The sequence below is a fragment of the Episyrphus balteatus genome, chromosome 1 (genome assembly GCF_945859705.1).
Source record: "Episyrphus balteatus chromosome 1, idEpiBalt1.1, whole genome shotgun sequence".
NCBI classification, from domain to species: domain Eukaryota; kingdom Metazoa; phylum Arthropoda; class Insecta; order Diptera; family Syrphidae; genus Episyrphus; species Episyrphus balteatus.
Window position 1 is genome coordinate 58,315,217 of NC_079134.1, and position 24,384 is coordinate 58,339,600.

The 24,384-nt window shown below is 36.6% G+C and overlaps 1 protein-coding gene across 3 annotated transcripts in view; it reads left to right on the top strand.

Moving 5' to 3' along the window:
• LOC129905869 (protein phosphatase PHLPP-like protein) overlaps positions 1-24,384 on the top strand; it is a 175,550-nt gene that overhangs the window by 115,060 nt on the left and 36,106 nt on the right. The window contains exons 2-3 of one of the 3 annotated variants that reach the window (XM_055981494.1): positions 3,858-4,025; positions 4,087-4,240. In XM_055981494.1, coding sequence (XP_055837469.1) covers positions 3,930-4,025; positions 4,087-4,240 — 250 coding nt within the window. In that variant the 5' untranslated portion in view covers positions 3,858-3,929. Of the gene's footprint in view, positions 1-3,448; positions 4,026-4,086; positions 4,241-24,384 lie in introns of those variants that run through there. The other 2 variants (XM_055981496.1, XM_055981495.1) reach the window with 2 other exon arrangements.

Sequence of the window (24,384 nt, forward strand, 5' to 3'; positions counted from 1 at the left end):
CTTTTATGAAATTTAATATTTCAAAGTTAAATTGAATATAAAATTCAAACTTACTTTTAAGTACGGAAAATAAATTTTCCATTCTAAATTCCTTCAGGACTGTCAATAATTTCAGATCGTCATCATCTAGTTGAACGTCGACGACGTTTTCTGTTTCTGCGATGTTGATTAAATTCACAATTTGCCCGTTCTCGTCCACAAATCTTAAATTTTTCATTTTTTAATTTAACAACCGACGCGCACGGTACTTACATCTTTTGTGGACTCGAAATTTTGCGGTACTTTGGAATAATCCTTTGTTCCCACTTTTCGCTTACTCCTTACTCGTACATTTAACGGAGCTTAGATGTTAAAACTAAGATGACCTACATTGATTCTAAATTGTTTCCACTTCAAAATTTTTTTCTTAAAGTGGGTGGGACTTAAATACAAGGTTGAATCAATTTTAAAATTACTACGATACACTTGAAATACGAACTTTTAAACTTGAAATTATAAATTGAAAAATATTACCATGTTACACTTTGAAAGTATGTTGATTCAACTTAGTGCCTGGCTACTCAGTGATTTTTCAATCGATTGAAAAATCACATGCGGTGGCTACACACTGTTGTGCCCAATCACGTTCCGCTTTTACATTTTCTAGGAACAAACGTCAAAAAGAGGAAAAATTTAGCAATGGAACTGTACTGCCCTCAGAAAATACAGTTCCCTTCGTGAGCATCTTCCCCCTTCACTCCTCATCCCTCTTGCCTACAAACTCACTGCTTAGGCGATTGTGTAGCCAGGCACTTAAAATATTATAAAAAAATTTTCAATGTAGAAATGAATATATTTCAACTTAAAAAAAGGTAGTTTTTATTCAAAACTACATTTCGTATTTAAGTTCAATTTGTTTCAACCTTAAAATAAATATGTTTTAAGATTTTTTTTTCAACGTTAAATCAAATACGATCGTATTTAATTTCACATCTTACTTTTTCCCTCAGTGTAGGGTGGATGAAGTGGCGGGGAAATTCTGCTATCTTCTGTGATCGAAAAATGCCCCCTAAGCTGAAAGGAAGACTCTACACCGCAGTTGTGCGTCCAGCACTCACATACGGTTCACAATGTTGGACAATGTACAAAAAGTATGAGAGTAAGTTAACGGCAGCTGAGATGAAGATGCTTTTTATGACAGCAGGAGTAACAAAGCTTGATAGAATTAGAAGTACGAAGATCCGAGGAAGCCTTCATGTTAAAAACACCATCTCCCTAAAAATTGAACACGAACGACTCAGTTGGTATTACCATGTTCAAAGGAGAGATCCTGAGAACCGCGTCAAAAACACCAGCATTCAGTTGGCCTTAGAAAAGGAACAATACAAAACCGGGAGGCTTGCCGCCGATTTCTGATGTCAACCCTGCGAACCCAACAGGCGGATCACTAGTGTGAAGCAGTTACGTGGGATAGTTATGATCCCCTTGACATCGAGATCATAACAGCGCCGAGAAAACGGAAGAAGAAGATTACCAAAAAAAAAATGAATAAAAAGTTTTTTTTTCTGCGCGAAATTAATTTTTTAAGAGGGTCTATCAAAGTGCCAAAAAACGTACTTTTAGAGCTCTGTAAATCAAAAATGTGTGTAAATATGTTATAAATCGTACTTCTACTCATTATTGTACTTATTTTCTTATAATATTATAAAAAAGAAATGGTAATTTTTTTTTGTGACCATACAGTAAAATGAGTCCACCGAAAGGCAAAAAACTTGTACTTTCAGAGCTCTGCGCATAAAAAATTTGACGACATATTTAAATAATTGTTATTATATTTCATTATTGATATACAGTGGACTCTCGGTAACTTGAACAATCCAATAACTTCAACATGAACATACTATTTTCTTGAACTTTTTTATTGCTGACTCTATAAGTTGAATAATAATAATTAAAATATTTGATACTCTATAACTTGAACAAATAAATTGTATTTCAACAGAAGTTTTAATTCCCTCAATAAAGGTAACTACTTCGTAATCGGGTTTTGCGGCATTTACATTAATTTATAATAACAAATTGAATTCATACAAAAACCAAGACTTTTTTATATGTTCCAGTAACTTGAACAATGCAATAACTTGAACAGGACTGGTTTTGAACGTGTTCAAGTTAGTGAGATTTCACTGTATTTATAATTAATCTTACAAAAAAGGATTTCCCAAAAAGTTAAACTTGTAAGCGCTTTTAATTTAATTCCGCTAAATGAGCGAATTCCCACACTGTGCTTCGTATTCTTGTGCATAGAGGAGGTCAGAGATACCCAAAGGTCGTCATACGAGTTTGCCTACAAGCTCCGTCGGACATTTTTGGCTAAGTATGCGTGAAAAATCGGACGCTTTTGGCTAAGTATGCGTGAAAAGACTGTGGTTACACTGTGTGTGTTTTTCACATTTATTCACGAATACAAAAGACATTACAACAACACGAAATAAACAAATGGGTTATGGGGGGTAAAACGTACGAAAGTTTCCCATCTCCTTCTGGGTATCTCTGTACACATGTACACGCGCCTGAAGTCATAATTCTCACTCCGTATATTAAATTAATTTCATTTGATATTTTTATTATTTTTGTTTTATATTATTATTAAAATAATCAAACAGCGTATTTTTAGGAAATTTTTTGATGCTATCTCCGTACCTTAACCCAAGACAATCTGACTTCCCTGACTATAGTTATGCATGAAAAAAATCTTTATAATTGGAAATTAAGAATCTTCATACCAATTTCCGGGGCTAAATTTTTGAAAAATAAAAAATTAAATTTTATCTACGATTGATGGCAAGTTTACAAGTTTAGTTTTAGTCTATGTTGTTTTCTTTTCCTTTTATTTATGAGTATTTTCGTTTTTTTTTTTGTTTTTTGTGGCAACTTGGCACATGCAACTTGCCACATGCATTTTGCCACATGCAACTTGCCACACGCAACTTGCCACATGCTACTTGCATGTAACAACTTGTCACATACAACTTGTCACATTTTGCATACTGAATGTCACATGCCTCGTGCTACTTGCCACATGCAGCATGCACTTGCACCATGATTCATGCCACATGGTACTTGCCACATGCCATATGTAACTTGCGACATGAAACATGCAACTTGTCACTTGTGAGTTTTTTTTTTGTACCGTAAGGCGCGGCGGCGTACTGCATTTTTCAATGAGAATCAACAAACATTTTAAAAATAGATGATTTAACTTAACAGAAAAAAAAATTTATGTAAAGGTTAAAAATTTCCCAAACAATTTTGTATGGGGAAAGTATGACCCTAGAGGCACGGGTTAATGACCTCCAAAATTTGTTTTTGCTAAATTCCCCTTATTTAGGTCCTAAACTTTCGAGGGAATGTTTCCTCCGAAAACATTACTTTGGGAAATAACGGACACTCTAATGTACACGTTAGGGGTTTTAAATAAAACACGACCTTTATAGTTTTAAGAGTTCAATTACGAACGAGTTAGAATTCAAGTTAGTACATGCATACATCGTACATATCCTCATTACAATTATGTTTCAATTCAAGTAGTAATATTATAATAATGATGAATTAATCTATTTAGATAAAGTCTATACATTATACAATACATATGCAATGTGTGAGTATTATGTTATATAAAGAGAAGTGTAGAGATTTGATTAATATTTACAGTACAGAATCAGAATGTAACTCCTTTGATAAAAAAATATGGGAAGAGGAAGATGAGATAATATTCCCGAGTAAAAATAGAATTCCGCCGAAGTAACCGCTAACTATTATATTTCCTCATAGCTTGCAGATATTTGAAACAATAACTTATTTTACTATTCTTTAAGGCAGAAAACAAAATTACAAAAAGAGTTCTATCAGCAAATGGTAAAAAGAGCAAATTAAAGAATTAACATAATATGAAAAAAGAAACAGACCCAAGGGACCCACTACTGCAAAAAGTACTACTCAGAGGATATCAAAGACATGATATCATAATTTTAAATAATTTCGAGGTAAGACTACTTAAAAAATCTTAATTTTAAACATAAATAACTTACAAAAAAATTCTTTTAGAATATCACACAATTAGACGTTAACGAAAATAATATAGATTATTTAGACTTGAGCACATTGAAAAAGCTACAAGTTTTGCATTGCAGCCGGAATTCACTGAGCGAACTTATTGTTGACGGCCTTGATCTTGTAAGGCTTACTGCAACATATAATGGTAAATTCAAGAAATAACCTTATTAATTGTTAAAATTGTTTTTTCTATTCAAGTGACGCGCAGTGTATAAAAATGTTTTAAAATTGTATCAATTAAATTTTGATTGTTTACTTGGCAAGTTGAAAAAAAGAGAGAAAAAAAGATAGTTATATTTACATTCTAAAAAATTCGTGCAAATTGTCTGTCCGATTAGTTGTTTTTAAGATATTGAGACCAATGCGTTTTTTTTTAAATGGCGGATGCCCCACAAGACCAAACAATACGCAAACTGAGATTTATACACAGGATTAACCCCTCTTCAATACTGCATCCAAAGTTAGCTGGCGTCACAAATTTTTTCAGATCCCCTATCCCCTGCATTTGACTCCTCATTGACTGAAGGTAGTAAAGTACTACTAGTAGAAGAGCTAGTGGCACATACGAGTAAGGTACAGTGCTGCTAAAAACATTCCAGATTTTTTTGTGATTTTATCAATTGAAATTTTAGAACACAAAACTGGAACAAAATATTGTTTAAATATTTTTCTAGATCGTTGATATATCAGTTAGAGAATTTGAACACAAAATAATGTTCTTTAATGCATTAAAAAATTTTAAAAATTGAAAAATGAAGGAAAGTCAGAATTTCGAATTTATCAAGGATTTTGATTATCGGTGTTGAGGTAACGGTTTTAAGCGTCACTTCGGTAAAATTTTTGTTTGCTGTGACAAACAAAGTTTGTTAGCTTTGTGAATTGTATAAATTATTTGATGAAATAACGGAAAAAACGCATTATAGTCATAAAATTCGTTACTGAGTCGTAGAACATTTTCAAGCCGAAATAAAACAAAATGTTATCCCTTTGGGATGTTGTAAATGCAGTGATGGTTTGGGGTTTTTTCAGCTGCAGGCTCTACCCCGTTACACCAAATCAACGGATTAATGGATCATTTCTCACAATGGAGAAATGTTAGAGTCAATAATAGCTCCATAAAAGGAGAAAGAAATGCCTTTAAATTGGCTCTTCCTGCAAGTTATGATGACAAAAATTCTTAAAAGCTCGTGAAACAGTAGTTCGGCACAGACAATACTCCTGGCTTGGAATAGCCATTACTTGAACGACTTGAACCCGATTGAAAACTTGTGGGCCATCTTTAAGTGATAAGTAGAGAAGAAAAAGCACATCTCAGCAGCTAATGTACTTGTAGCTTTGAAAATTGACTAGGAGCATATTCCTAGTTCTTTTATATTTAATTTTGCCCAGTCCAAGCCTCGTTGATGCCGGCAGTTTTCAAAAACAAAGGTTTCTGAACAAAATATTAATTTAGAACAGTATCATTAAAAAATCCGGTTAGTTTTTCACAGCCGAAATTCTGGCTTTACTTAATTTTTCAATTTATATATATGAACGACCTAAAAAAAATAATAAAACAATATTTTGTTCTAGTTTTGTGTTATAAAATATTATTTGATGAAAATGACAAAATATAACGGAATGTTTTTAGCAGCATTGTATCTCTTGTAAGGCTAAATATTCTTATAGTGGTGATTTCTAGCATGCTAAGTAAAATAATCTTGATCTGGCAGGTTTCAGGCCTGCATTTCATATATAAATTTGATCTTGTACGGTTGAAACTTTTATAGAAATTAGTTTACCCATTGTGAAGTTCAAAAAAAATTGCCAGACTTTTTTGACGTACATAAGTGCCTGCTAGACTAACTTCAAGGTGTGCAGTTTATCTACATGCATTAAATTGAACTTTATTCTGTAAAGTCGAAATTTATATATGTGCTTGTCTAAGCGATTTTAAGCTGACAAAGCTGACAACCTCCAATAGACCACCATCGAGCCCTTTGAACAAAGACACCGACAAAAGGAAAAATGATACACCCAAAGTGAAACATTCTGAGGAGCAGACCCAAGAAAAAACAACTGCACCAACGCTGAGTAAAAAATTCCTAAACAAGCCGCAAAAGAAAACACCACAGCGGTGACGGTGAATGAAGACGAAAAAGAAGGGGGAAGCAAGAAGTCGAATAACAGGGCAAAGCAAAACCGAAGGAAAAAGAAGCTAAACCAGAAGCCATACTTATCAAGCCGAAGGACAATAAAACATATTCGGACATTCTCAGAGAAATCCGGAGTAAGACGAACCCAGACGAGACAGGCAATATGATTAAAACAATCCGCCAAACCAAATCCGGAGATGTCCTATTAGAACTCGGAGCGAAAAGTAAAAACAAGACAGCTTTTGGAGATTCCTTGAAAGCTACATTCGGAGAAAAAGCAGTGGTTAAAGATCTAGAGCCAAGCATCTTCATTGAAAATATGGATCTGGATGAACTAACAACTGTGGAAGAAGTCGAAGAGGCAATCAAGGGAAAGGCGACTGACTCCTTCAGATAGGAGTTACAGCCAAGAACAGTAGGTCCCTGAAAACGGCAATAATCAGGATAAATGCTCAAGCTGCTCACGAGCTATTGAGGACACCCACAATACGGATTGGCTGGACGCAATGCAGAATAAGAAGGCGAACAGAGGTTACACGTTGTCTCAAGTGCTTCGGCTACGGGCACCAACAAGCATCTTGTACTGGCACAGATAGAAAAAGGCTGGGGCTATGCATCAATTGCGGAGAGAAAGGCCATAAAAAGAGCGAGTGCAAAAACCCATCTAAATTGGACTTGGACCGCTCCTCTTCATTATTTTTATTAACGACCTACCACAATATCTTCTACACACAAAATGTCTGTTGTATGCTGATGATCTTAAACTCTTCAGCAGCATAAGATGTCTTGAAGATGCCGAAAATGCCCAGAATGATTTAAATAATGTTCTTTTTTGGTGCAAATTAAATGGGCTTTATTTTAACAACGGTAAATGTAGTGTTGTTACTTATTCAAAAATCTTAAATCCTTTGTGTTTTGAATACAAACTTGGTTTTGATTCTTTGCAGAGACTTGATAGTCAGAAAGACCTAGGAGTGATTTTTGACTCCAAATCGAGTTTTTCACTTCATATAGACCATGTCACTTCCAAAGCTAACTCAATGTTGGGCTTCATAATTCGAAATTCAAAACTATTTAATGATCCTTATACAATAAAAACACTATACTCATCTCTTGTTAGACTGCTGTTAGAATATTGTTGCGCTATATGGAGTCCCTATACTCAATCGAGCATTTATCGTATTGAAAAGGTTCAGAAAAAATTTTCAAAGTTTGCTTTGCGTAAAATTTATAAAAATTCAGATGTTCCATGTTATGAGACTAGATGTACTCTTTTAGACTTAAAACCTCCAGTTTTGAGAAGAAAATTGTATTTTATCCTTTTTGCTTATGATATCCTCAGTTCTAATACTGATTGTCAAATGTTGTTATCAATGTTCAATATTTACGCTCCAGCTCGTAGATTGCGCCCAAGATATGGCGATTTTTTACATATTCCTTAGCATAGTACATGTTACGCTAGACATAATCCAATCACAAATGCTTGTATAAATTTCAATGAATTTGACTCAGCTATTGACTAAAAATGTAAATAGAAATGTAATTAAGAAAAATGTATTGAGTCTATTGTAACAGTTATTTTTTTTTATTATTTAAATATTGAAGATGTATGTATATATTATATTGTTATTAATGTAGTCTATAAAAAGTTTGTAACTTGATTGACGAAATAAACAAATAAATAAATAAATAAATAAAATAAATTCCGCCTCTGCACGGAAGTAGAAAGTCCACCTCGACTGGATCACGTCCCGGGAACAGGAACCTGCCAAGTGTTTAAAATGGCACTTGAACAGGCGAAAAAGGCGTCCTCAAAATTACCATAATTCTCCAAGCGAATGTCCACAGGAGTCTAACCGCGGATAGCCTCCTGACAAAACTTGTTATGGAATTGCGAGCAGAAATTGTCATTGTGAGCGAGCAATATCGTGATAAGGATGGACCAAACTGGATACCGGATCTGCTCAGAACTGCTGCTGTTTGGATCCCTGACACAAGGAAATTCCTCATTGAGAAAAAAGGGGCAGAAAGAGGTTTTGCATTTGTTAAAGGTGGAAGGCTGACAGTAGTTAGCATATACCTCACTCCTAATTAAAGAATCGAAGAGTTCCGTAATAAACTGGAAGATTTAGAAGATTTTTTAAATCAAATCGAGGGAGATATCCTAGTTGCTGGAGATTTCAACGCCAGAGGGCAGGAGTGGGGTATGCCAACTACAGACTCTCGAGGAAGGCAAATACTCGAGATGGCTGCAAGACAAGGACTATACGTAGCTAACGTAGGAGATACCAAGAGGGCCATTAATTCGAGCAAGAGAAAGAAATGGGAGGCTCTCCGCCGTGATGTAAATAGCGACCCCTGGGGACTAGGCTACAAGATCGTCACGCGTAAACTAGGAGCTCAGATGACACCCCTAGTCCTAAGCGAAGAAAAAATGGAGCACATTGTCGAAACTCTATTCCCAACTCATCCTGTCAGGACAACTGACAACACACCGGTCCAAAGACAGGATATCCCTCTCTTCAGTGAGGAGGAGTTGAGCATAGCTGTGCAGTCCCTGCAAAACCGAAGAGCTCCTGGCCCCGATGGAATCCCGACAGAGCGACCGCCAAAGCATGTCCCCAATTACTGTTGAACATGTTTAACAGCTTCCTAATAGAAGGCGTCTTCCCTAAGAGCTGGAAAAAACAACGGCTGGTGCTCATCAGCAAAGGCAAAGGAGACCCGGATTCCCCATCGGCATACAGACCTCTGTGCATGCTAGAAACTGCGGGAAAACTCTTGGAAAAGCTTTTGAAACCACGACTTTCAGCAGCAGTACAAGCGTCGGGCGATCTATCAGAGAGACAGTACGGTTTCCGGAGAGGCCACTCTACTATCGGAGCAATACAAGAAGTAGTGCACGCCGCCCAAATTGCTCAACAAAGAAACCACTACTCGAAGGAGATCGTCTTGCTGGCGACGCTGGATGTTCGAAACGCCTTTAACTCGGCCAGGTGGAGCGATATTCTACATGCACTCGAATGGAGATTCCACGTTCCTGCATATCTGCTACGGATGACGAAGGACTATCTCAGGGATCGAGAGCTGATCTACAATACTGCAGAAGGCCAGCGAAGAAAGGAAGTCACGTCTGGGGCAGCGCAGGGATCAATCCTAGGACCAGACCTGTGGAACATCTCCTATGATGATATCCTTCGCATGGAGATGCCTGACGGTGCCTTCCTGGTTGGCTATGCTGACGACATCGCCGCGGTGATTACGGCACGAGACACCGATAGCGCGCAAAGAAAGCTGAACCAGGTCATGCGACGGACAAATTCATGGATGGAAGAGCATGGACTCAGCCTAGCCACGGAAAAAACAGAGATAGTTCTTCTGACGAGGAAGAGGATTCCCACACAAACGGACTTCCAAATTGGGGACGAAGTGATAAGAAGCAGCGCGACAGTGAAGTACTTGGGATTGAGGCTCGTTACAAAGCTAACCTACTGGTTTTGTCTCTCTGGTTTTGTCTCTCTATTAACCCACTGTCGTACCTCCTCAATAAGAGCAAATATGGATTTGAGATAAAAACCCATCTTATGTATATGGATGACATCAAATTGTATTCTAGTTCTGCCAACAGCTTGGAACAACTTCTCAAGATTGTCGAAAAATTCTCGAACGACATAAAAATGGAATTTGGTGTAGAAAAGTGTAAAACAATCCAAATCGTAAGAGGAAAGATGTCTAAGGGATTGGATTATATAACAGCCACTGGGAAAACTATACAATCATTAGAAGAAAGGGAATTTTACAAATACCTGGGAATGGAGCAATCTCGGAGAATAGATCACACTCTAATCAAGTCGCGTTTGAACGAAATCTTTAAGTGCCGAGTGGAACAATTGCTGAAAACCTTATTAAATTCCAGGAATATGATTACAGCTATAAACACATATGCTGTACCAATTATTACATATTCAGCAGGCATTGTTAAATGGAGTTCAACGGACTTAGAATCATTGGAGAGGAAAGTAAGGACGCTGATGACGAAGTACCGCCAACATCATCCCAAGTCAGCTATTGAACGGCTAGTAGTCCCCAGAGATAAAGGAGGAAGAGGATTAATTTCAATACAAAATCTAGTCGAAAAACAGAATCGAAATCTCTTTACTTACTTTCCGAAAAAGCACCAACATCGTCTCTCCATAGTGCTATTCTACATGCTGATGACAATTTCACCCCGGTAAACATGAAGAACACCAAGCCATTGGAACAACTTACACAGTCTTCGCAACAAAATCAATTTGATAGCTGGAAAAGCAAACCCCTCCATGGAAGACATCCCAACGAGCTGTATGCGTCAAATATTGATCTGTTGGTTTCAAACTCTTGGCTTAGTTTTGGAAATTTATTTCCAGAAACTGAAGGATTTATGGTTGCAATTCAGGATCAGGTCTTGCCCACAAGAAACTATCTCAAGTTCATTGTAAAGGATCAGAACATCGTGACCGATGACTGCCGACGATGTGGTGCTCAACACGAAACAATACAGCATATCCTTGCGGGATGCGCCGTGCTTGCAAGTGAAGGGTACAAGCGCAGACACGACAACATCGGGAAAATTCTCCATCAACAACTTTTAAAAAAATATGGCATACTGTCATCATTGTTGCCATACTACAAATACAACCCAGAATCGGTAATAGATTGCCCATTTTATCTTATTTACTGGGACCGTACAATTCTGACGGATACAAGCGTGCCGTCCAACAGATCCGATATTGTTATCTACAACAAGATGGAAAAAAACATAATCCTTGTTGATTTCGCTGTTGTCAACAACAACAATCTTGATTCTACATATAGCACAAAGATACAAAAGTATACAGCTTTATGTTTTGAACTCAAGGATCTATGGAGAGCAAATACTGCCATAACAATTCCGGTTACTATCTCGACGACTGGACTTGTCCCGAAAACCACAATTTTAGCACTGGAAAGACTTGGTGTCCCTAAAAGAGTTGTTTACAGCATGCAAAAGTCTGTTATCCTCGACAGCTGCCGTTTGGTAAGGGAATTTCTCGCTCTTTAAAATTCATCGATTTTACCTTCAAAGCGAGGTTTTTGGAACAACCGTGATAATAATAATTTTTTTTTTTTTTTTTTTTTACTTTACTTGTGGAGGAATGCGTTACGCACCATAAGGAGGTATCCATACCTCCCCGTGTGTCGGACTCACCAAGGAAAAAATGTTAAAACCTTATAATGGCATACCGACTAAACCTCCAAAAGTGTCACGAAGAACCCCCCCTCGGGACCACGGGATTGCACTTCTTCAAGAGGGGGTGCTGTTGTAGCGCCCATTCTGGACTCACGTCTTGTAGCGGGATCTTTTCTTCATCTGGTTGGTGTATTTACAGGTCTCATTCCAATTATGTTGGCTAGTTAGCATCTTTTGGACTATATTTTCTGGAGTGATGGTGCCAATGCTTCTCTCCAGTTCTTGTCTTTGTGCTGCCCATCTGCTGCAGGCGAAGAAGGTATGTTGTGCATCGTCTTCTTGGGAGTCCCCGTACTGGCATGCTGGACTACTTGTTTTGCCGATCTTGTGGAGAAATGCGTTGAAGTAACCGTGTCCGGTGAGTAACTGGGTGACGTAATAATTAACCTCACCGTGTTTCCGGTCTTTCCACTCAGCTACATTTCTGATCAGCCTCGCCGTCCATCGTCCTCTGCTTTCTGCACACCAACGCTCTTGCCACTTCTGTATGGTCAGCTGCTTAGCCTCTTATAATAATAATAATAATAATAATAATAATAATAATAATAATAATAATAATAATAATAATAATAATAATAATAATAATAATAATAATAATAATAATAATAATAATAATAATAATAATAATAATAATAATAATAATAATAATAATAATAATAATAATAATAATAATAATAATAATAATAATAATAATAATAATAATAATAATAATAATAATAATAATAATAATAATAATAATAATAATAATAATAATAATAATAATAATAATAATAATAATAATAATAATAATAATAATAATAATAATAATAATAATAATAATAATAATAATAATAATAATAATAATAATAATAATAATAATAATAATAATAATAATAATAATAATAATAATAATAATAATAATAATAATAATAATAATAACCGCCTAAGGGATAGGCCTTGAAGTGGCTAGGTGGCTTAAGCGTTTTATTTTTGCAAAACTTTTATCTGGTTGATACGGGGCCACCCGCGTCAATCAGACAGAAGTGTAGAAATAAAATGTGACTAACTATCCCAACCCATAAATTAAAATGGAGACTCACAACGAAAGAACCTTAGACAGATTGCCGCTGCCCGAAGTCGTCGGGGCACCACCTGGAGCCAACGCTGGGGGTGACAGCATGCGAACCGTTGGTGATCAGATTCCAGTGAGAAATCTGATCGGGTTACCCGAAGAAGCAACTCACAACAACAATAGCCCATCAATGCAAATTACAGAACACCAACCGCCTGTTTTACGTGCTTTGTCGAGGAATACCACGACAACCACACAAACAGGTCTACCAAGGCAACGTATTAAATGGACACCTGAAATGAATAAAAGTGTTATACGTTGCTACTTCATAGCTACTAAAATAGAAACCGAAATGCATGTATATAGACCACAAATGAGATCCCTGTTTTTGCAACAGTTCCCAGACCTGTCAAGGATCACAGAGCAAAATCTTGCCGATAGAAAGAGGGCTATTATGACTAAACAACTCCTCACAATGCCAGAAATTCAAGAAGTGAAACAACAAGCTGAACACCACTTAACTGCTCACATACAAACAGAGCACACTGAGCAACACGAAGATTTACCCGCAGCAAGCATACATGAATCTGAGGCGGATGAAGCAGCGGAAAACAACACACACAGCCCATCTGTAGTGGGGGAACCAACATCTAACACCAATGAAGATAGGGAAAATGTTCCTAATCCTAATACTGATGTTGTGAGTGCGCTCCGCGAAAATTTCAGAGCAGCACTTACAATATACGAAAATAGTGACCCCCTGCTGAGAGATGGAATTCCGAGACTTTACAACAACAACAAAGTCAATGAGCTCGCTGAAATGGTAAACATCCACATTCTGCCTAACTACCTTCCAACAGCAACGAATATTGAGCAGCTTCATTGCCTCATATACATCTCTGCAGTCGCTGTTGTTAGAACAATGGGGAAACGAATGTTGACAGGAGGAAGATCCCCATCCCAGAATTCTGCTGATACAACACCTCGATGGGAACGCCGGCTTACCCACAAAATAAACAAGATCAGGCAAGAGCTAGGCAGAATTACAGCTTATGCTAGTGGAGTAAGATCAAAGCAAGTCATCAGGCGTATTAAACATATAATATCACCAACCCCAATAAGAAACTTAACATCAGACCTAGTAACGGACATCAAGGATAGAAAAACGCAGCAACTTGCATCATATGCAAAAAGACTCGCGAGATTTAAGAAATGCCGAGCTCGGAAACTTCAAAATCAATTTTTTAGAAGAAACCAAAGACAGTTCTACCGTCAAATGGAAGATCCGCAAGCGATCAATAACTCTACTCTTCCACCCATGGAGCAAGTTGTAGAATTCTGGAAAGATGTTTGGAGCAAACCAAAAAGTATCAACTTAGAAACAGCATGGATAGCTGAAGAAGATGAAGATAGTTGTAACTTTAGCGAGATGCTAAGTACCAACATTACTCCGGATGAAGTAAGAGAAGCAATAAGAGAAACTAGCAATTGGAAGTCAGCCGGCCCCGATAAAGTACAAAACATATGGCTCAAGAAGCTGACAACGTCTCATATTTACATTGCCAAATTTTTTACTGACCTGCTGGTAGAACCTGAAAGAATTCCAACATTTTTGATGACTGGAAACACATTTCTTATATCAAAAGGGACCAATTCATCAGATCCAGCGAATTTCAGACCTATCACATGTCTTTCTACAACATATAAGCTCTTAACCAAAGTCATAACCAATCGCGTATATCATCACTGCACTATTAACAATATCATAACAAACGAACAAAAAGGATGCTCGAGAAACTCTATGGGATGCAAGGAACAATTAACAATAGACTCTGTTCTAGTGCACCAAGCACTTCAAAGCAAACGCAATATTTCCATGGGGTATATCGATTACAAAAAAGCATTTGATAGCCTCCCACATCCATATTTATTGCAAATTCTCAAAACATACAGGATTGACTCTAATGTTATTCGCTTTATGGAGATTGGTATGCAGAAATGGAGTGTTAGGCTCCACTTGGGTCCTAATTCCAGCCCTCCAATTCCCATTAAATGTGGAATTTTCCAAGGAGACGCGTTCAGCCCCCTATGGTTCTGTCTGGGCATGAATCCATTGAGTAAAATGCTCAGAAAACTCAGCATTGGATTTAGCCTAAAAGCCGAAACTGGAAATCAACAAATAAACCACCTGTTGTATGTAGATGATTTAAAGCTCTATGCGAACAACAAAGACAAGCTTTATAGAATGATAGAGCAGGTGAAAAGGTTTAGTGACGATATTGGAATGGAGTTCGGGATCGAAAAATGTAAGACCATCCACATCCAAAAAGGTAAAGTCCTAGATGACACCGATAGATTCCCTATAGATGACAACAACAGCATCGCAAACCTAATAACAGGAGAAAACTATAAGTATCTTGGTTTTACGCAACTAAGGGGAATAGCAAATGGAGAAATTAAGAATAGAGTACGAAACCAATTCGACCAAAGGATGAGGAAAATTCTTAAATCCCACTTGAATGCCGGAAACAAGCGTAGAGCTATCAACACCTGGGCAATTCCTGTACTGACTTACTCGTTTGGAATCGTAAAATGGTCAGTAACGGATCTTGACCAAATTTCGACATCCATCAGAACGAATTTGTCAAAACACCTTTGCCTTCATCCAAGAAGTGCAGTAGAGCGATGCTCTCTTCCGAATGAAGACGGTGGACGAGGACTTCTGGATATCCCTAATCTTCACTACTCTCAAGTATCGAAGCTTAGAGATTATTTCAGGGAGCAAATTGATTCATCCGATATGATCCGCACTGTGTGTCTCGCAGATAAAAACTACACTCCTTTAAATTTAAGGGAAGAAGAGTTTCAAGTTCCAAGCAACGTAAATTCAAAAGAAGAGTTGATAGGAATCTGGAAAGCCAAGACCTTACATGGTGTACACCCAGGACAAATGTACCAAAGCCACATCGATCTAATCAATTCCAATCTCTGGTTGAAAAGCGGCTATCTTTTTGGAGAAACTGAAGGATTCATGATCGCTATTCAGGACAAAGTAATAGCAACAAGAAACTATCGAAAGTTTATCCTGAAAGAAAACCTTACCAGTGACGCATGTCGACGTTGCAACAACCATCCGGAAACGATAGACCACATAATCGGAGGATGTTCCTTATTAGCAGGAGTTGATTATACGGTGAGACATAATCAAGTTGCTCAAATAGTTCATCAAATGTTGGCGAAAAAGCACAAATTAATATCGGAAATAGTACCTTATTATAAATATGAACCACTATCTGTTCTGGAAAACAACACGGCTAAACTGTATTGGGATAGATCGATCATAACTGATCGCACTATTAGAGCAAACAAACCTGATATAGTACTATTCGATAAGACTGCAAATGTGATCAACCTATTTGATATAGCCATACCACTAAATAACAACATGCTAACAACATACAGCACAAAAGTGGGAAAATACACGGAACTTGCTGATGAGATGCGGATGATGTACCAAGTTGAGAGAGTATCAATAACACCAATAATTATCTCAGCAACTGGATTGATTCCAAAGAGTCTCCTTGAACACCTGAAACAGCACAGTCTTGAAAGTGCTTTACAAACAATGCAAAAATCTGTGATACTTAACACTTGCAACATCGTGCGAAGATTCCTTCAGACCAACTCCAACTAACGGGCTAGAACATGGTCTATGCTCCAACAGAGCCTGATCCCTTGGCATAGCCCGGGACAGGTACTTTTCCAGCTCCATAGGAGCTGAGAATACTAACGAAAGTCGATAATAATAATAATAATAATAATAATAATAATAATAATAATAATAATAATAATAATAATAATAATAATAATAATAATAATAATAATAATAATAATAATAATAATAATAATAATAATAATAATAATAATAATAATAATAATAATAATAATAATAATAATAATAATAATAATAATAATAATAATAATAATAATAATAATAATAATAATAATAATAATAATAATAATAATAATAATAATAATAATAATAATAATAATAATAATAATAATAATAATAATAATAATAATAATAATAATAATAATAATAATAATAATAATAATAATAATAATAATAATAATAATAATAATAATAATAATAATAATAATAATAATAATAATAATAATAATAATAATAATAATAATAATAATAATAATAATAATAATAATAATAATAATAATAATAATAATAATAATAATAATAATAATAATAATAATAATAATAATAATAATAATAATAATAATAATAATAATAATAATAATAATAATAATAATAATAATAATAATAATAATAATAATAATAATAATAATAATAATAATAATAATAATAATAATAATAATAATAATAATAATAATAATAATAATAATAATAATAATAATAATAATAATAATAATAATAATAATAATAATAATAATAATAATAATAATAATAATAATAATAATAATAATAATAATAATAATAATAATAATAATAATAATAATAATAATAATAATAATAATAATAATAATAATAATAATAATAATAATAATAATAATAATAATAATAATAATAATAATAATAATAATAATAATAATAATAATAATAATAATAATAATAATAATAATAATAATAATAATAATAATAATAATAATAATAATAATAATAATAATAATAATAATAATAATAATAATAATAATAATAATAATAATAATAATAATAATAATAATAATAATAATAATAATAATAATAATAATAATAATAATAATAATAATAATAATAATAATAATAATAATAATAATAATAATAATTTTTTTTTTTTTTTTTTTTTACTTTACTTGTGGAGGAATGCGTTACGCACCATAAGGAGGTATCCATACCTCCCCGTGTGTCGGACTCACCACCAAGGAAAAAATGTTAAAACCTTATAATGGCATACCGACTAAACCTCCCGGACTCACCACCAAGGAAAAAATGTTAAAACCTTATAATGGCATACCGACTAAACCTCCAAAAGTGTCACGAAGAACCCCCCCTCGGGACCACGGGATTGCACTTCTTCAAGAGGGGGTGCTGTTGTACGGCCCATTCTGGGCTCACGTCTTGTGGCGAGATCTTTTCTTCCTCTGCTTTCTTCGTTCCTAGGTTAGGAAGGGTAAGGTTAGGGAGGTTACGTTAGGGAGGTTAAGTAAGGATTAGGTGGAATTAGTTGGGTTTCGTTAGTTTAATATTAGTCTTTGATTAGGTGAAGTTAGGTTACGTTAGTTGAAAGTGGTTTGGTTAAATTTGGTTAGGTTAGTTGGTTAATAGGTTAGGAAAGGTTAGGAACGCGGAACTGTTCTTCTTCTCTTTTCTTATTTCTGAGGAGCTGATTTGTGTATGCACTGATCGCGTTCCAGTTGTGTTGGCTAGTAAGCATCTTCTCGACTATGTTCTCTGGAGTGATGGTGCCAATGTTTGTTTCCAGTTCTTCTCTTTGTGCTGCCCATCTGCTGCAGACGAAGAAGGTATGTTGTGCATCGTCTTCTTGGGAGTCCCCGTACTGGCATGCTGGACTACTCGTTTTGCCGATCTTGTGGAGAAATGCGTTGAAGTAACCGTGTCCGGTGAGTAATTGGGTGACGTAATAATTAACTTCACCGTGTTTCCGGTCTTTCCACTCAGCCACATTTCTAATCAGCCTCGCCGTCCATCGTCCTCTGCTTTCTGCGTACCAACGTTCTTGCCACTTCTGTATGGTCAGCTGCTTAGCCTCTTCTGCTGCCGCTTCCAACCCCATTTCCGCCTTTTTGTCGTAGACATACTTCCTTTCTGTCGCTAGGAGATCGATAGGGGTCACTCCAGCGATTACAAGGACAGCTGGTTCCGACACCGTTCGATAAGAGCTTGCCACGCGTAGAGCTCCGCATCTTTGTACTGCTGCCATCTGCTTTCGGTACTTCTCTTGCTTAAGTGCGTCCGCCCATATTTCGCTGCCATACAGAAGGATGGAATGCGTTGTCGCCATCAGTAGCTTCCGCTTACTGGCCGTTGGTCCCCCAACGTTCGCCATCAGTCTGCTCAGTGATGTGGTAGTTTTTGATGCTCTTTCCGATGCTGCCTTTATTTGTTGCCAGTAGGTTAGCTTTGTGTCGAGCCTCAATCCCAAGTACTTCACTGTCGCTCTGCTTCTTATCACTTCGGGACCGATTTGGAAGTCGATTTGTGTAGGAATCCTCTTCCTCGTCAGAAGAACTATCTCTGTTTTTTCCGTGGCTAGGCTGAGTCCATGCTCTTCCATCCATGAATTTGTCCGTCGCATGACCTGGTTCAGCTTTCTTTGCGCGCTATCGGTGTCTCGTGCCGTAATCACCGCGGCGATGTCGTCAGCATAGCCAACCAGGAAGGCAACGTCAGGCATCTCCATGCGAAGGATATCATCATAGGAGATGTTCCACAGGTCTGGTCCTAGGATTGATCCCTGCGCTGCCCCAGACGTGACTTCCTTCCTTCGCTGGCCTTCTGCGGTCTCGTAGATCAGCTCTCGATCCCTGAGATAGTTCTTCACCATCCGTAGCAGATAGGCAGGAACGTGGAATCTCCATTCGAGCGCATGTAAAATATCGCTCCACCTGGCCGAGTTAAAGGCGTTTCGAACATCCAGCGTTGCCAGCAAGACGATCTCCTTCGAGTAGTGGTTTCTTTGTTGGGCAATTTGGACTGCGTGCACTACTTCTTGTATTGCTCCGATAGTAGAGCGGCCTCTCCGGAAACCGTACTGTCTCTCTGATAGATCGCCCGACGCTTGTACTGCTGCTGAGAGCCGCGGTTTCAAAAGCTTTTCCAGGAGTTTCCCCGCAGTGTCTAGCATGCACAGAGGTCTGTATGCCGATGGGGAATCCGGGTCTCCTTTGCCTTTGCTGATGAGCACGAGTCGTTGTTTCTTCCAGCTCTTAGGGAAGACGCCTTCTATTAGGAAGCTGTTAAACATGTTCAATAGTAATTGGGGACATGCTTTGGCGGTCGCTTTCAGGACTTCTGTGGGGATTCCATCGGGGCCCGGAGCTCTTCGGTTTTGCAGGGACTGCACAGCTATGCTCAACTCCTCCTCACTGAAGAGAGGGATATCCTGTCTTTGGACCGGTGTGTTGTCAGTTGTCCTGATAGGATGAGTTGGGAATAGAGTTTCGACAATGTGCTCCATTTTTTCTTCGCTTAGGACTGGGGGTGCCATCTGAGCTCCTAGTTTACGCGTGACGATCTTGTAGCCTAGTCCCCAGGGGTCGCTATTGACATCACGGCGGAGATCCTCCCATTTCTCTCTCTTGCTCGAATTGATGGCCCTCTTGAGCTCGGATCTCTTGGTTCTGAACTCCGCTATGGCGTCCTCCATAGGTTCAGCGTTTCTTCTCCTTCTCCCCCTGGTAACTATTCGTCGAAGTTGTAAACATCTTCGGCGTAACGCAGCTATCTCCTCTGTCCACCAGTACACTGGATCTCTGTTTCTGTTGGCACCTCTTGTCCGGGGCATTGAGGAATCGCAGGCGAGCCGAATAAGTTGCATCGTGGCTTCAGCCTTGGTTTCAGCAGGTCCTTCTACTCGCAGCACAGCATCTGCCCCTTCCTCGATCACTCCCTTTAAAACATCCGCGTTAAGCCTGTTTAAGTTCCACCTTGGAGCCCGTGGTTGGTGACGTAGGTTTAGGGCTCGTTGGTTTTCCTCCAGGTCGAAAACGATATACTGGTGGTCGCTACCTGTATAGTCCTCGATTACTCTCCAGTTCTTAATTTTTGCGAATGCGGTGCCCGTCGCAAAGGTAACATCTGGAATAGTGCCTCTGTGTCCTGGTCTCCTGAAGGTGGGGGTATTTCCTACGTTAGCTACGTATAGCCCACGTCTTGCGGCCATCTCGAGTATTTGCCTTCCTCGAGAGTCTGTAGTTGGCATACCCCACTCCTGACCTCTGGCGTTGAAGTCTCCAGCCACTAGAATGTCTCCCTCGGTTTGATTTAGAAAATCTTCTAGATCTTCCAGTTTTTGACGGAACTCTTCGATTCTTTCATTAGGAGTGAGGTATATGCTAACTACTGTCAGCCTTCCACTTTTAACCCATGCGAAGCCTCTTTCTGCCCCTTTTCTCTCAATGAGGAATTTCCTTGTGTCAGGGATCCAAACAGCAGCAGTTCTGAGCAGATCCGGGATCCAGTTTGGTCCATCCTTATCACGGTATTGCTCGCTTACGATGACAATGTCAGCTCGCAATTCCATAACAAGTTTTGTCAGGAGGCTATCTGCGGTTAGACTCCTGTGGACATTCGCTTGAAGGATTTTGGTCATTTTGAGGACGCCTTTTTCGCCTGTTCAAGTGCTTTCCTAAACACTTGGCAGTTTCCTGTGCCTGGCACGTGGTTCAAGGATGGTGTGTTTTCAAGGTCGGCACAGAGGCAACATTTTGAAGAGTTTTTGCAATCCTTCATTTTGTGTCCTTTCTCTCCACAGTTGATACAGAGTCCTTGGCCCTTTCTGTCCATACTGGTACAAGACGATTGTGTATGCCCATATCCAAAGCATTTGAAGCACCTTTTAACTTCAACTCGTCTGCGGATTCGACATTGGACCCATCCAATTTTTATTTTGGGGGATTTCAGCATATCGTTGGCTGCTCTTGCGCTAATTTGAACAATGGCCATCTTCAGCGAACTTCTGTTTTTGCCTGTGATCGCTACCTGGATATCTGTTTTAATATCGAGGAGTTTCTTTTTGACAGCTTCCTCGACTTCCTCTGCGGTTGTCAGCTCGTCCAGGTCCCTTATTTCTATAGCCACTTTCGGTTCGAGGTTTTGGACCGTTGCCTTATCTCCTAGTATGGACTTCAGGGATTCACCAAAAGCTTTTTTGTCCTTTGTTTTTGCTCCGAGTTCGAGAAGCACATGTCCAGATTTTGTCTGCCGAACATTTTTGACAACGGTTTCGGTGTCGTCTGGATTCGCTTTGGTTCGGATTTCCCTCAGAATATCGGAGAATTTCTCCGTTCCCTTCGGCTTGATTAAGATAGCTTCAGGTCGAGCTCTCCGTCGGTCGCGTTTTTTCCCCTTCTTCTTCTTATCTTTTGGGCCTTCTTTGGGATTTTCTTGGGTGTTGCTCTTTTGGCTTGTCCCTGCCGCCCCGTCGCCTTTTTCGGAGCCTTTTCTCCCATCGCTTCTGCGGATTCAGCAATTTTAGCATAGCTCTGTTTTCCGTTGCTATCCGCCGTTCTACCGGAATCTTTGGGATCGGAAGCGGGTGCTTTTTGAGCCTGTTCGTCACCCGCTGTTGCCACGTGATACCTTTCACCAGTTTGAGACTTCCTGGTTCTTTTCCCTTGTGTTTTTGCAAGTGGGCTAGATGGTGGTCTCTTTGTTGTGCATGTTTGTTTGTCCACGTCTTCGTTTGTTTGTGTGCCAATATCCTCTGTTTTGACTTTCGAACTTACATCCTTAGTTGTCGTAGGGCAGACTTTCTTGTTTTTCTTGTGGAGCCAGTTCATTATGTCAATAGACTCTTCTAATACCTCAATCCCGTTTTTGATGTCCTTGCTAGTATTTTTCTGTTTCTCGCAAGCAAGTTTCATTGTCTTCAACACTTTCATGCACTTTTCAACCTCTTTGGATATATTGTCTTCATCCGATTCTGCTAGTGTTTCTTCTACAGGTGTCTCACTAGCTATAAAGGTTACAACGACTGGCTCTGCTTCTTTTCCTGTGAGCCTTCCACCTCGGGGGGGTGTACGAGGTATTTTTGGGATTCTCTTGAAAGGATCCGGGGTACCTTCGGGGCCTTTGCTTGTAGTGATACTTTCGTTGGGAGCCAAGTGTGCTACTCCCAAGGAAGGGTTTACATTAACCTTTTCATTTCCATTTCTATTGCAGTCGCTGTATATCGACGTCCCGGGGCCTGCGCGCTCACCCCTGTCAGACGCCGGTACTGGGGATCCGACTCCCTGCACCGTAAAATTTCTCTCCCTTACTTCACTCTCCATATTTGGTTTGTTGTTCTGTGTTCCTTCACATAGTAGTTTTTGTTGGTCCGCGTGTGGTATTTTATTTCCCACATACCCTGCATTTCAAAGAAATACCGAGCGTTCCACTATCCGCCACCTGTGGACGCGTCCTCTAGGGGAAAAACTACAAAACCCCCGAGGAATAATAATAATAATAATAATAATAATAATAATAATAATAATAATAATAATAATAATAATAATAATAATAATAATAATAATAATAATAATAATAATAATAATAATAATAATAATAATAATAATAATAATAATAATAATAATAATAATAATAATAATAATAATAATAATAATAATAATAATAATAATAATAATAATAATAATAATAATAATAATAATAATAATAATAATAATAATAATAATAATAATAATAATAATAATAATAATAATAATAATAATAATAATAATAATAATAATAATAATAATAATAATAATAATAATAATAATAATAATAATAATAATAATAATAATAATAATAATAATAATAATAATAATAATAATAATAATAATAATAATAATAATAATAATAATAATAATAATAATAATAATAATAATAATAATAATAATAATAATAATAATAATAATAATAATAATAATAATAATAATAATAATAATAATAATAATAATAATAATAATAATAATAATAATAATAATAATAATAATAATAATAATAATAATAATAATAATAATAATAATAATAATAATAATAATAATAATAATAATAATAATAATAATAATAATAATAATAATAATAATAATAATAATAATAATAATAATAATAATAATAATAATAATAATAATAATAATAATAATAATAATAATAATAATAATAATAATAATAATAATAATAATAATAATAATAATAATAATAATAATAATAATAATAATAATAATAATAATAATAATAATAATAATAATAATAATAATAATAATAATAATAATAATAATAATAATAATAATAATAATAATAATAATAATAATAATAATAATAATAATAATAATAATAATAATAATAATAATAATAATAATAATAATAATAATAATAATAATAATAATAATAATAATAATAATAATAATAATAATAATAATAATAATAATAATAATAATAATAATAATAATAATAATAATAATAATAATAATAATAATAATAATAATAATAATAATAATAATAATAATAATAATAATAATAATAATAATTATTATAATAACCCCTCCAGGGATAAGGCTTGTCGTGCCGGAGGGGCTTAAGGACGTGTTTTTATGAAACGAAGAGCTATGTTGACCCAGGGTTACCCATGTCAAACAGGTCGAAGTGGAAAAACATTGTCCAACAAATTATCCCAACATCAAAATCCTTCACCCTAAACTGGAATCCAGAAAGCGTGAGGGTGGGCGTCTGTCCTTCATAGTAGAAGCGGCCTTCAATCTTAACCTGCCAGGAGGTATAAAATGGAAACTATAAGAATGGAAAGTACAAACCAATCGCATAACCCGGGGAATTCGGATAACCCCACCGCGTCGGGATTGCATTTTAACTCCCGCGCACTTGACTTGGTACCTGGGTCAAGTGTGATAAGTGAGCCACAGCACAATAGCAATAGAACCTACAACCAGCCCACAAGTGAACAGCATGCACCATCTGATGTAGCTCTCACTACTGCTGGAAGACCAAGACAGCGCAGAAAATGGACAACTGATATAAATGAAAACCTACTACGCGCATACTACATTGTTACCGACCAAGAAAGAAATACTACAGGATATCGAAC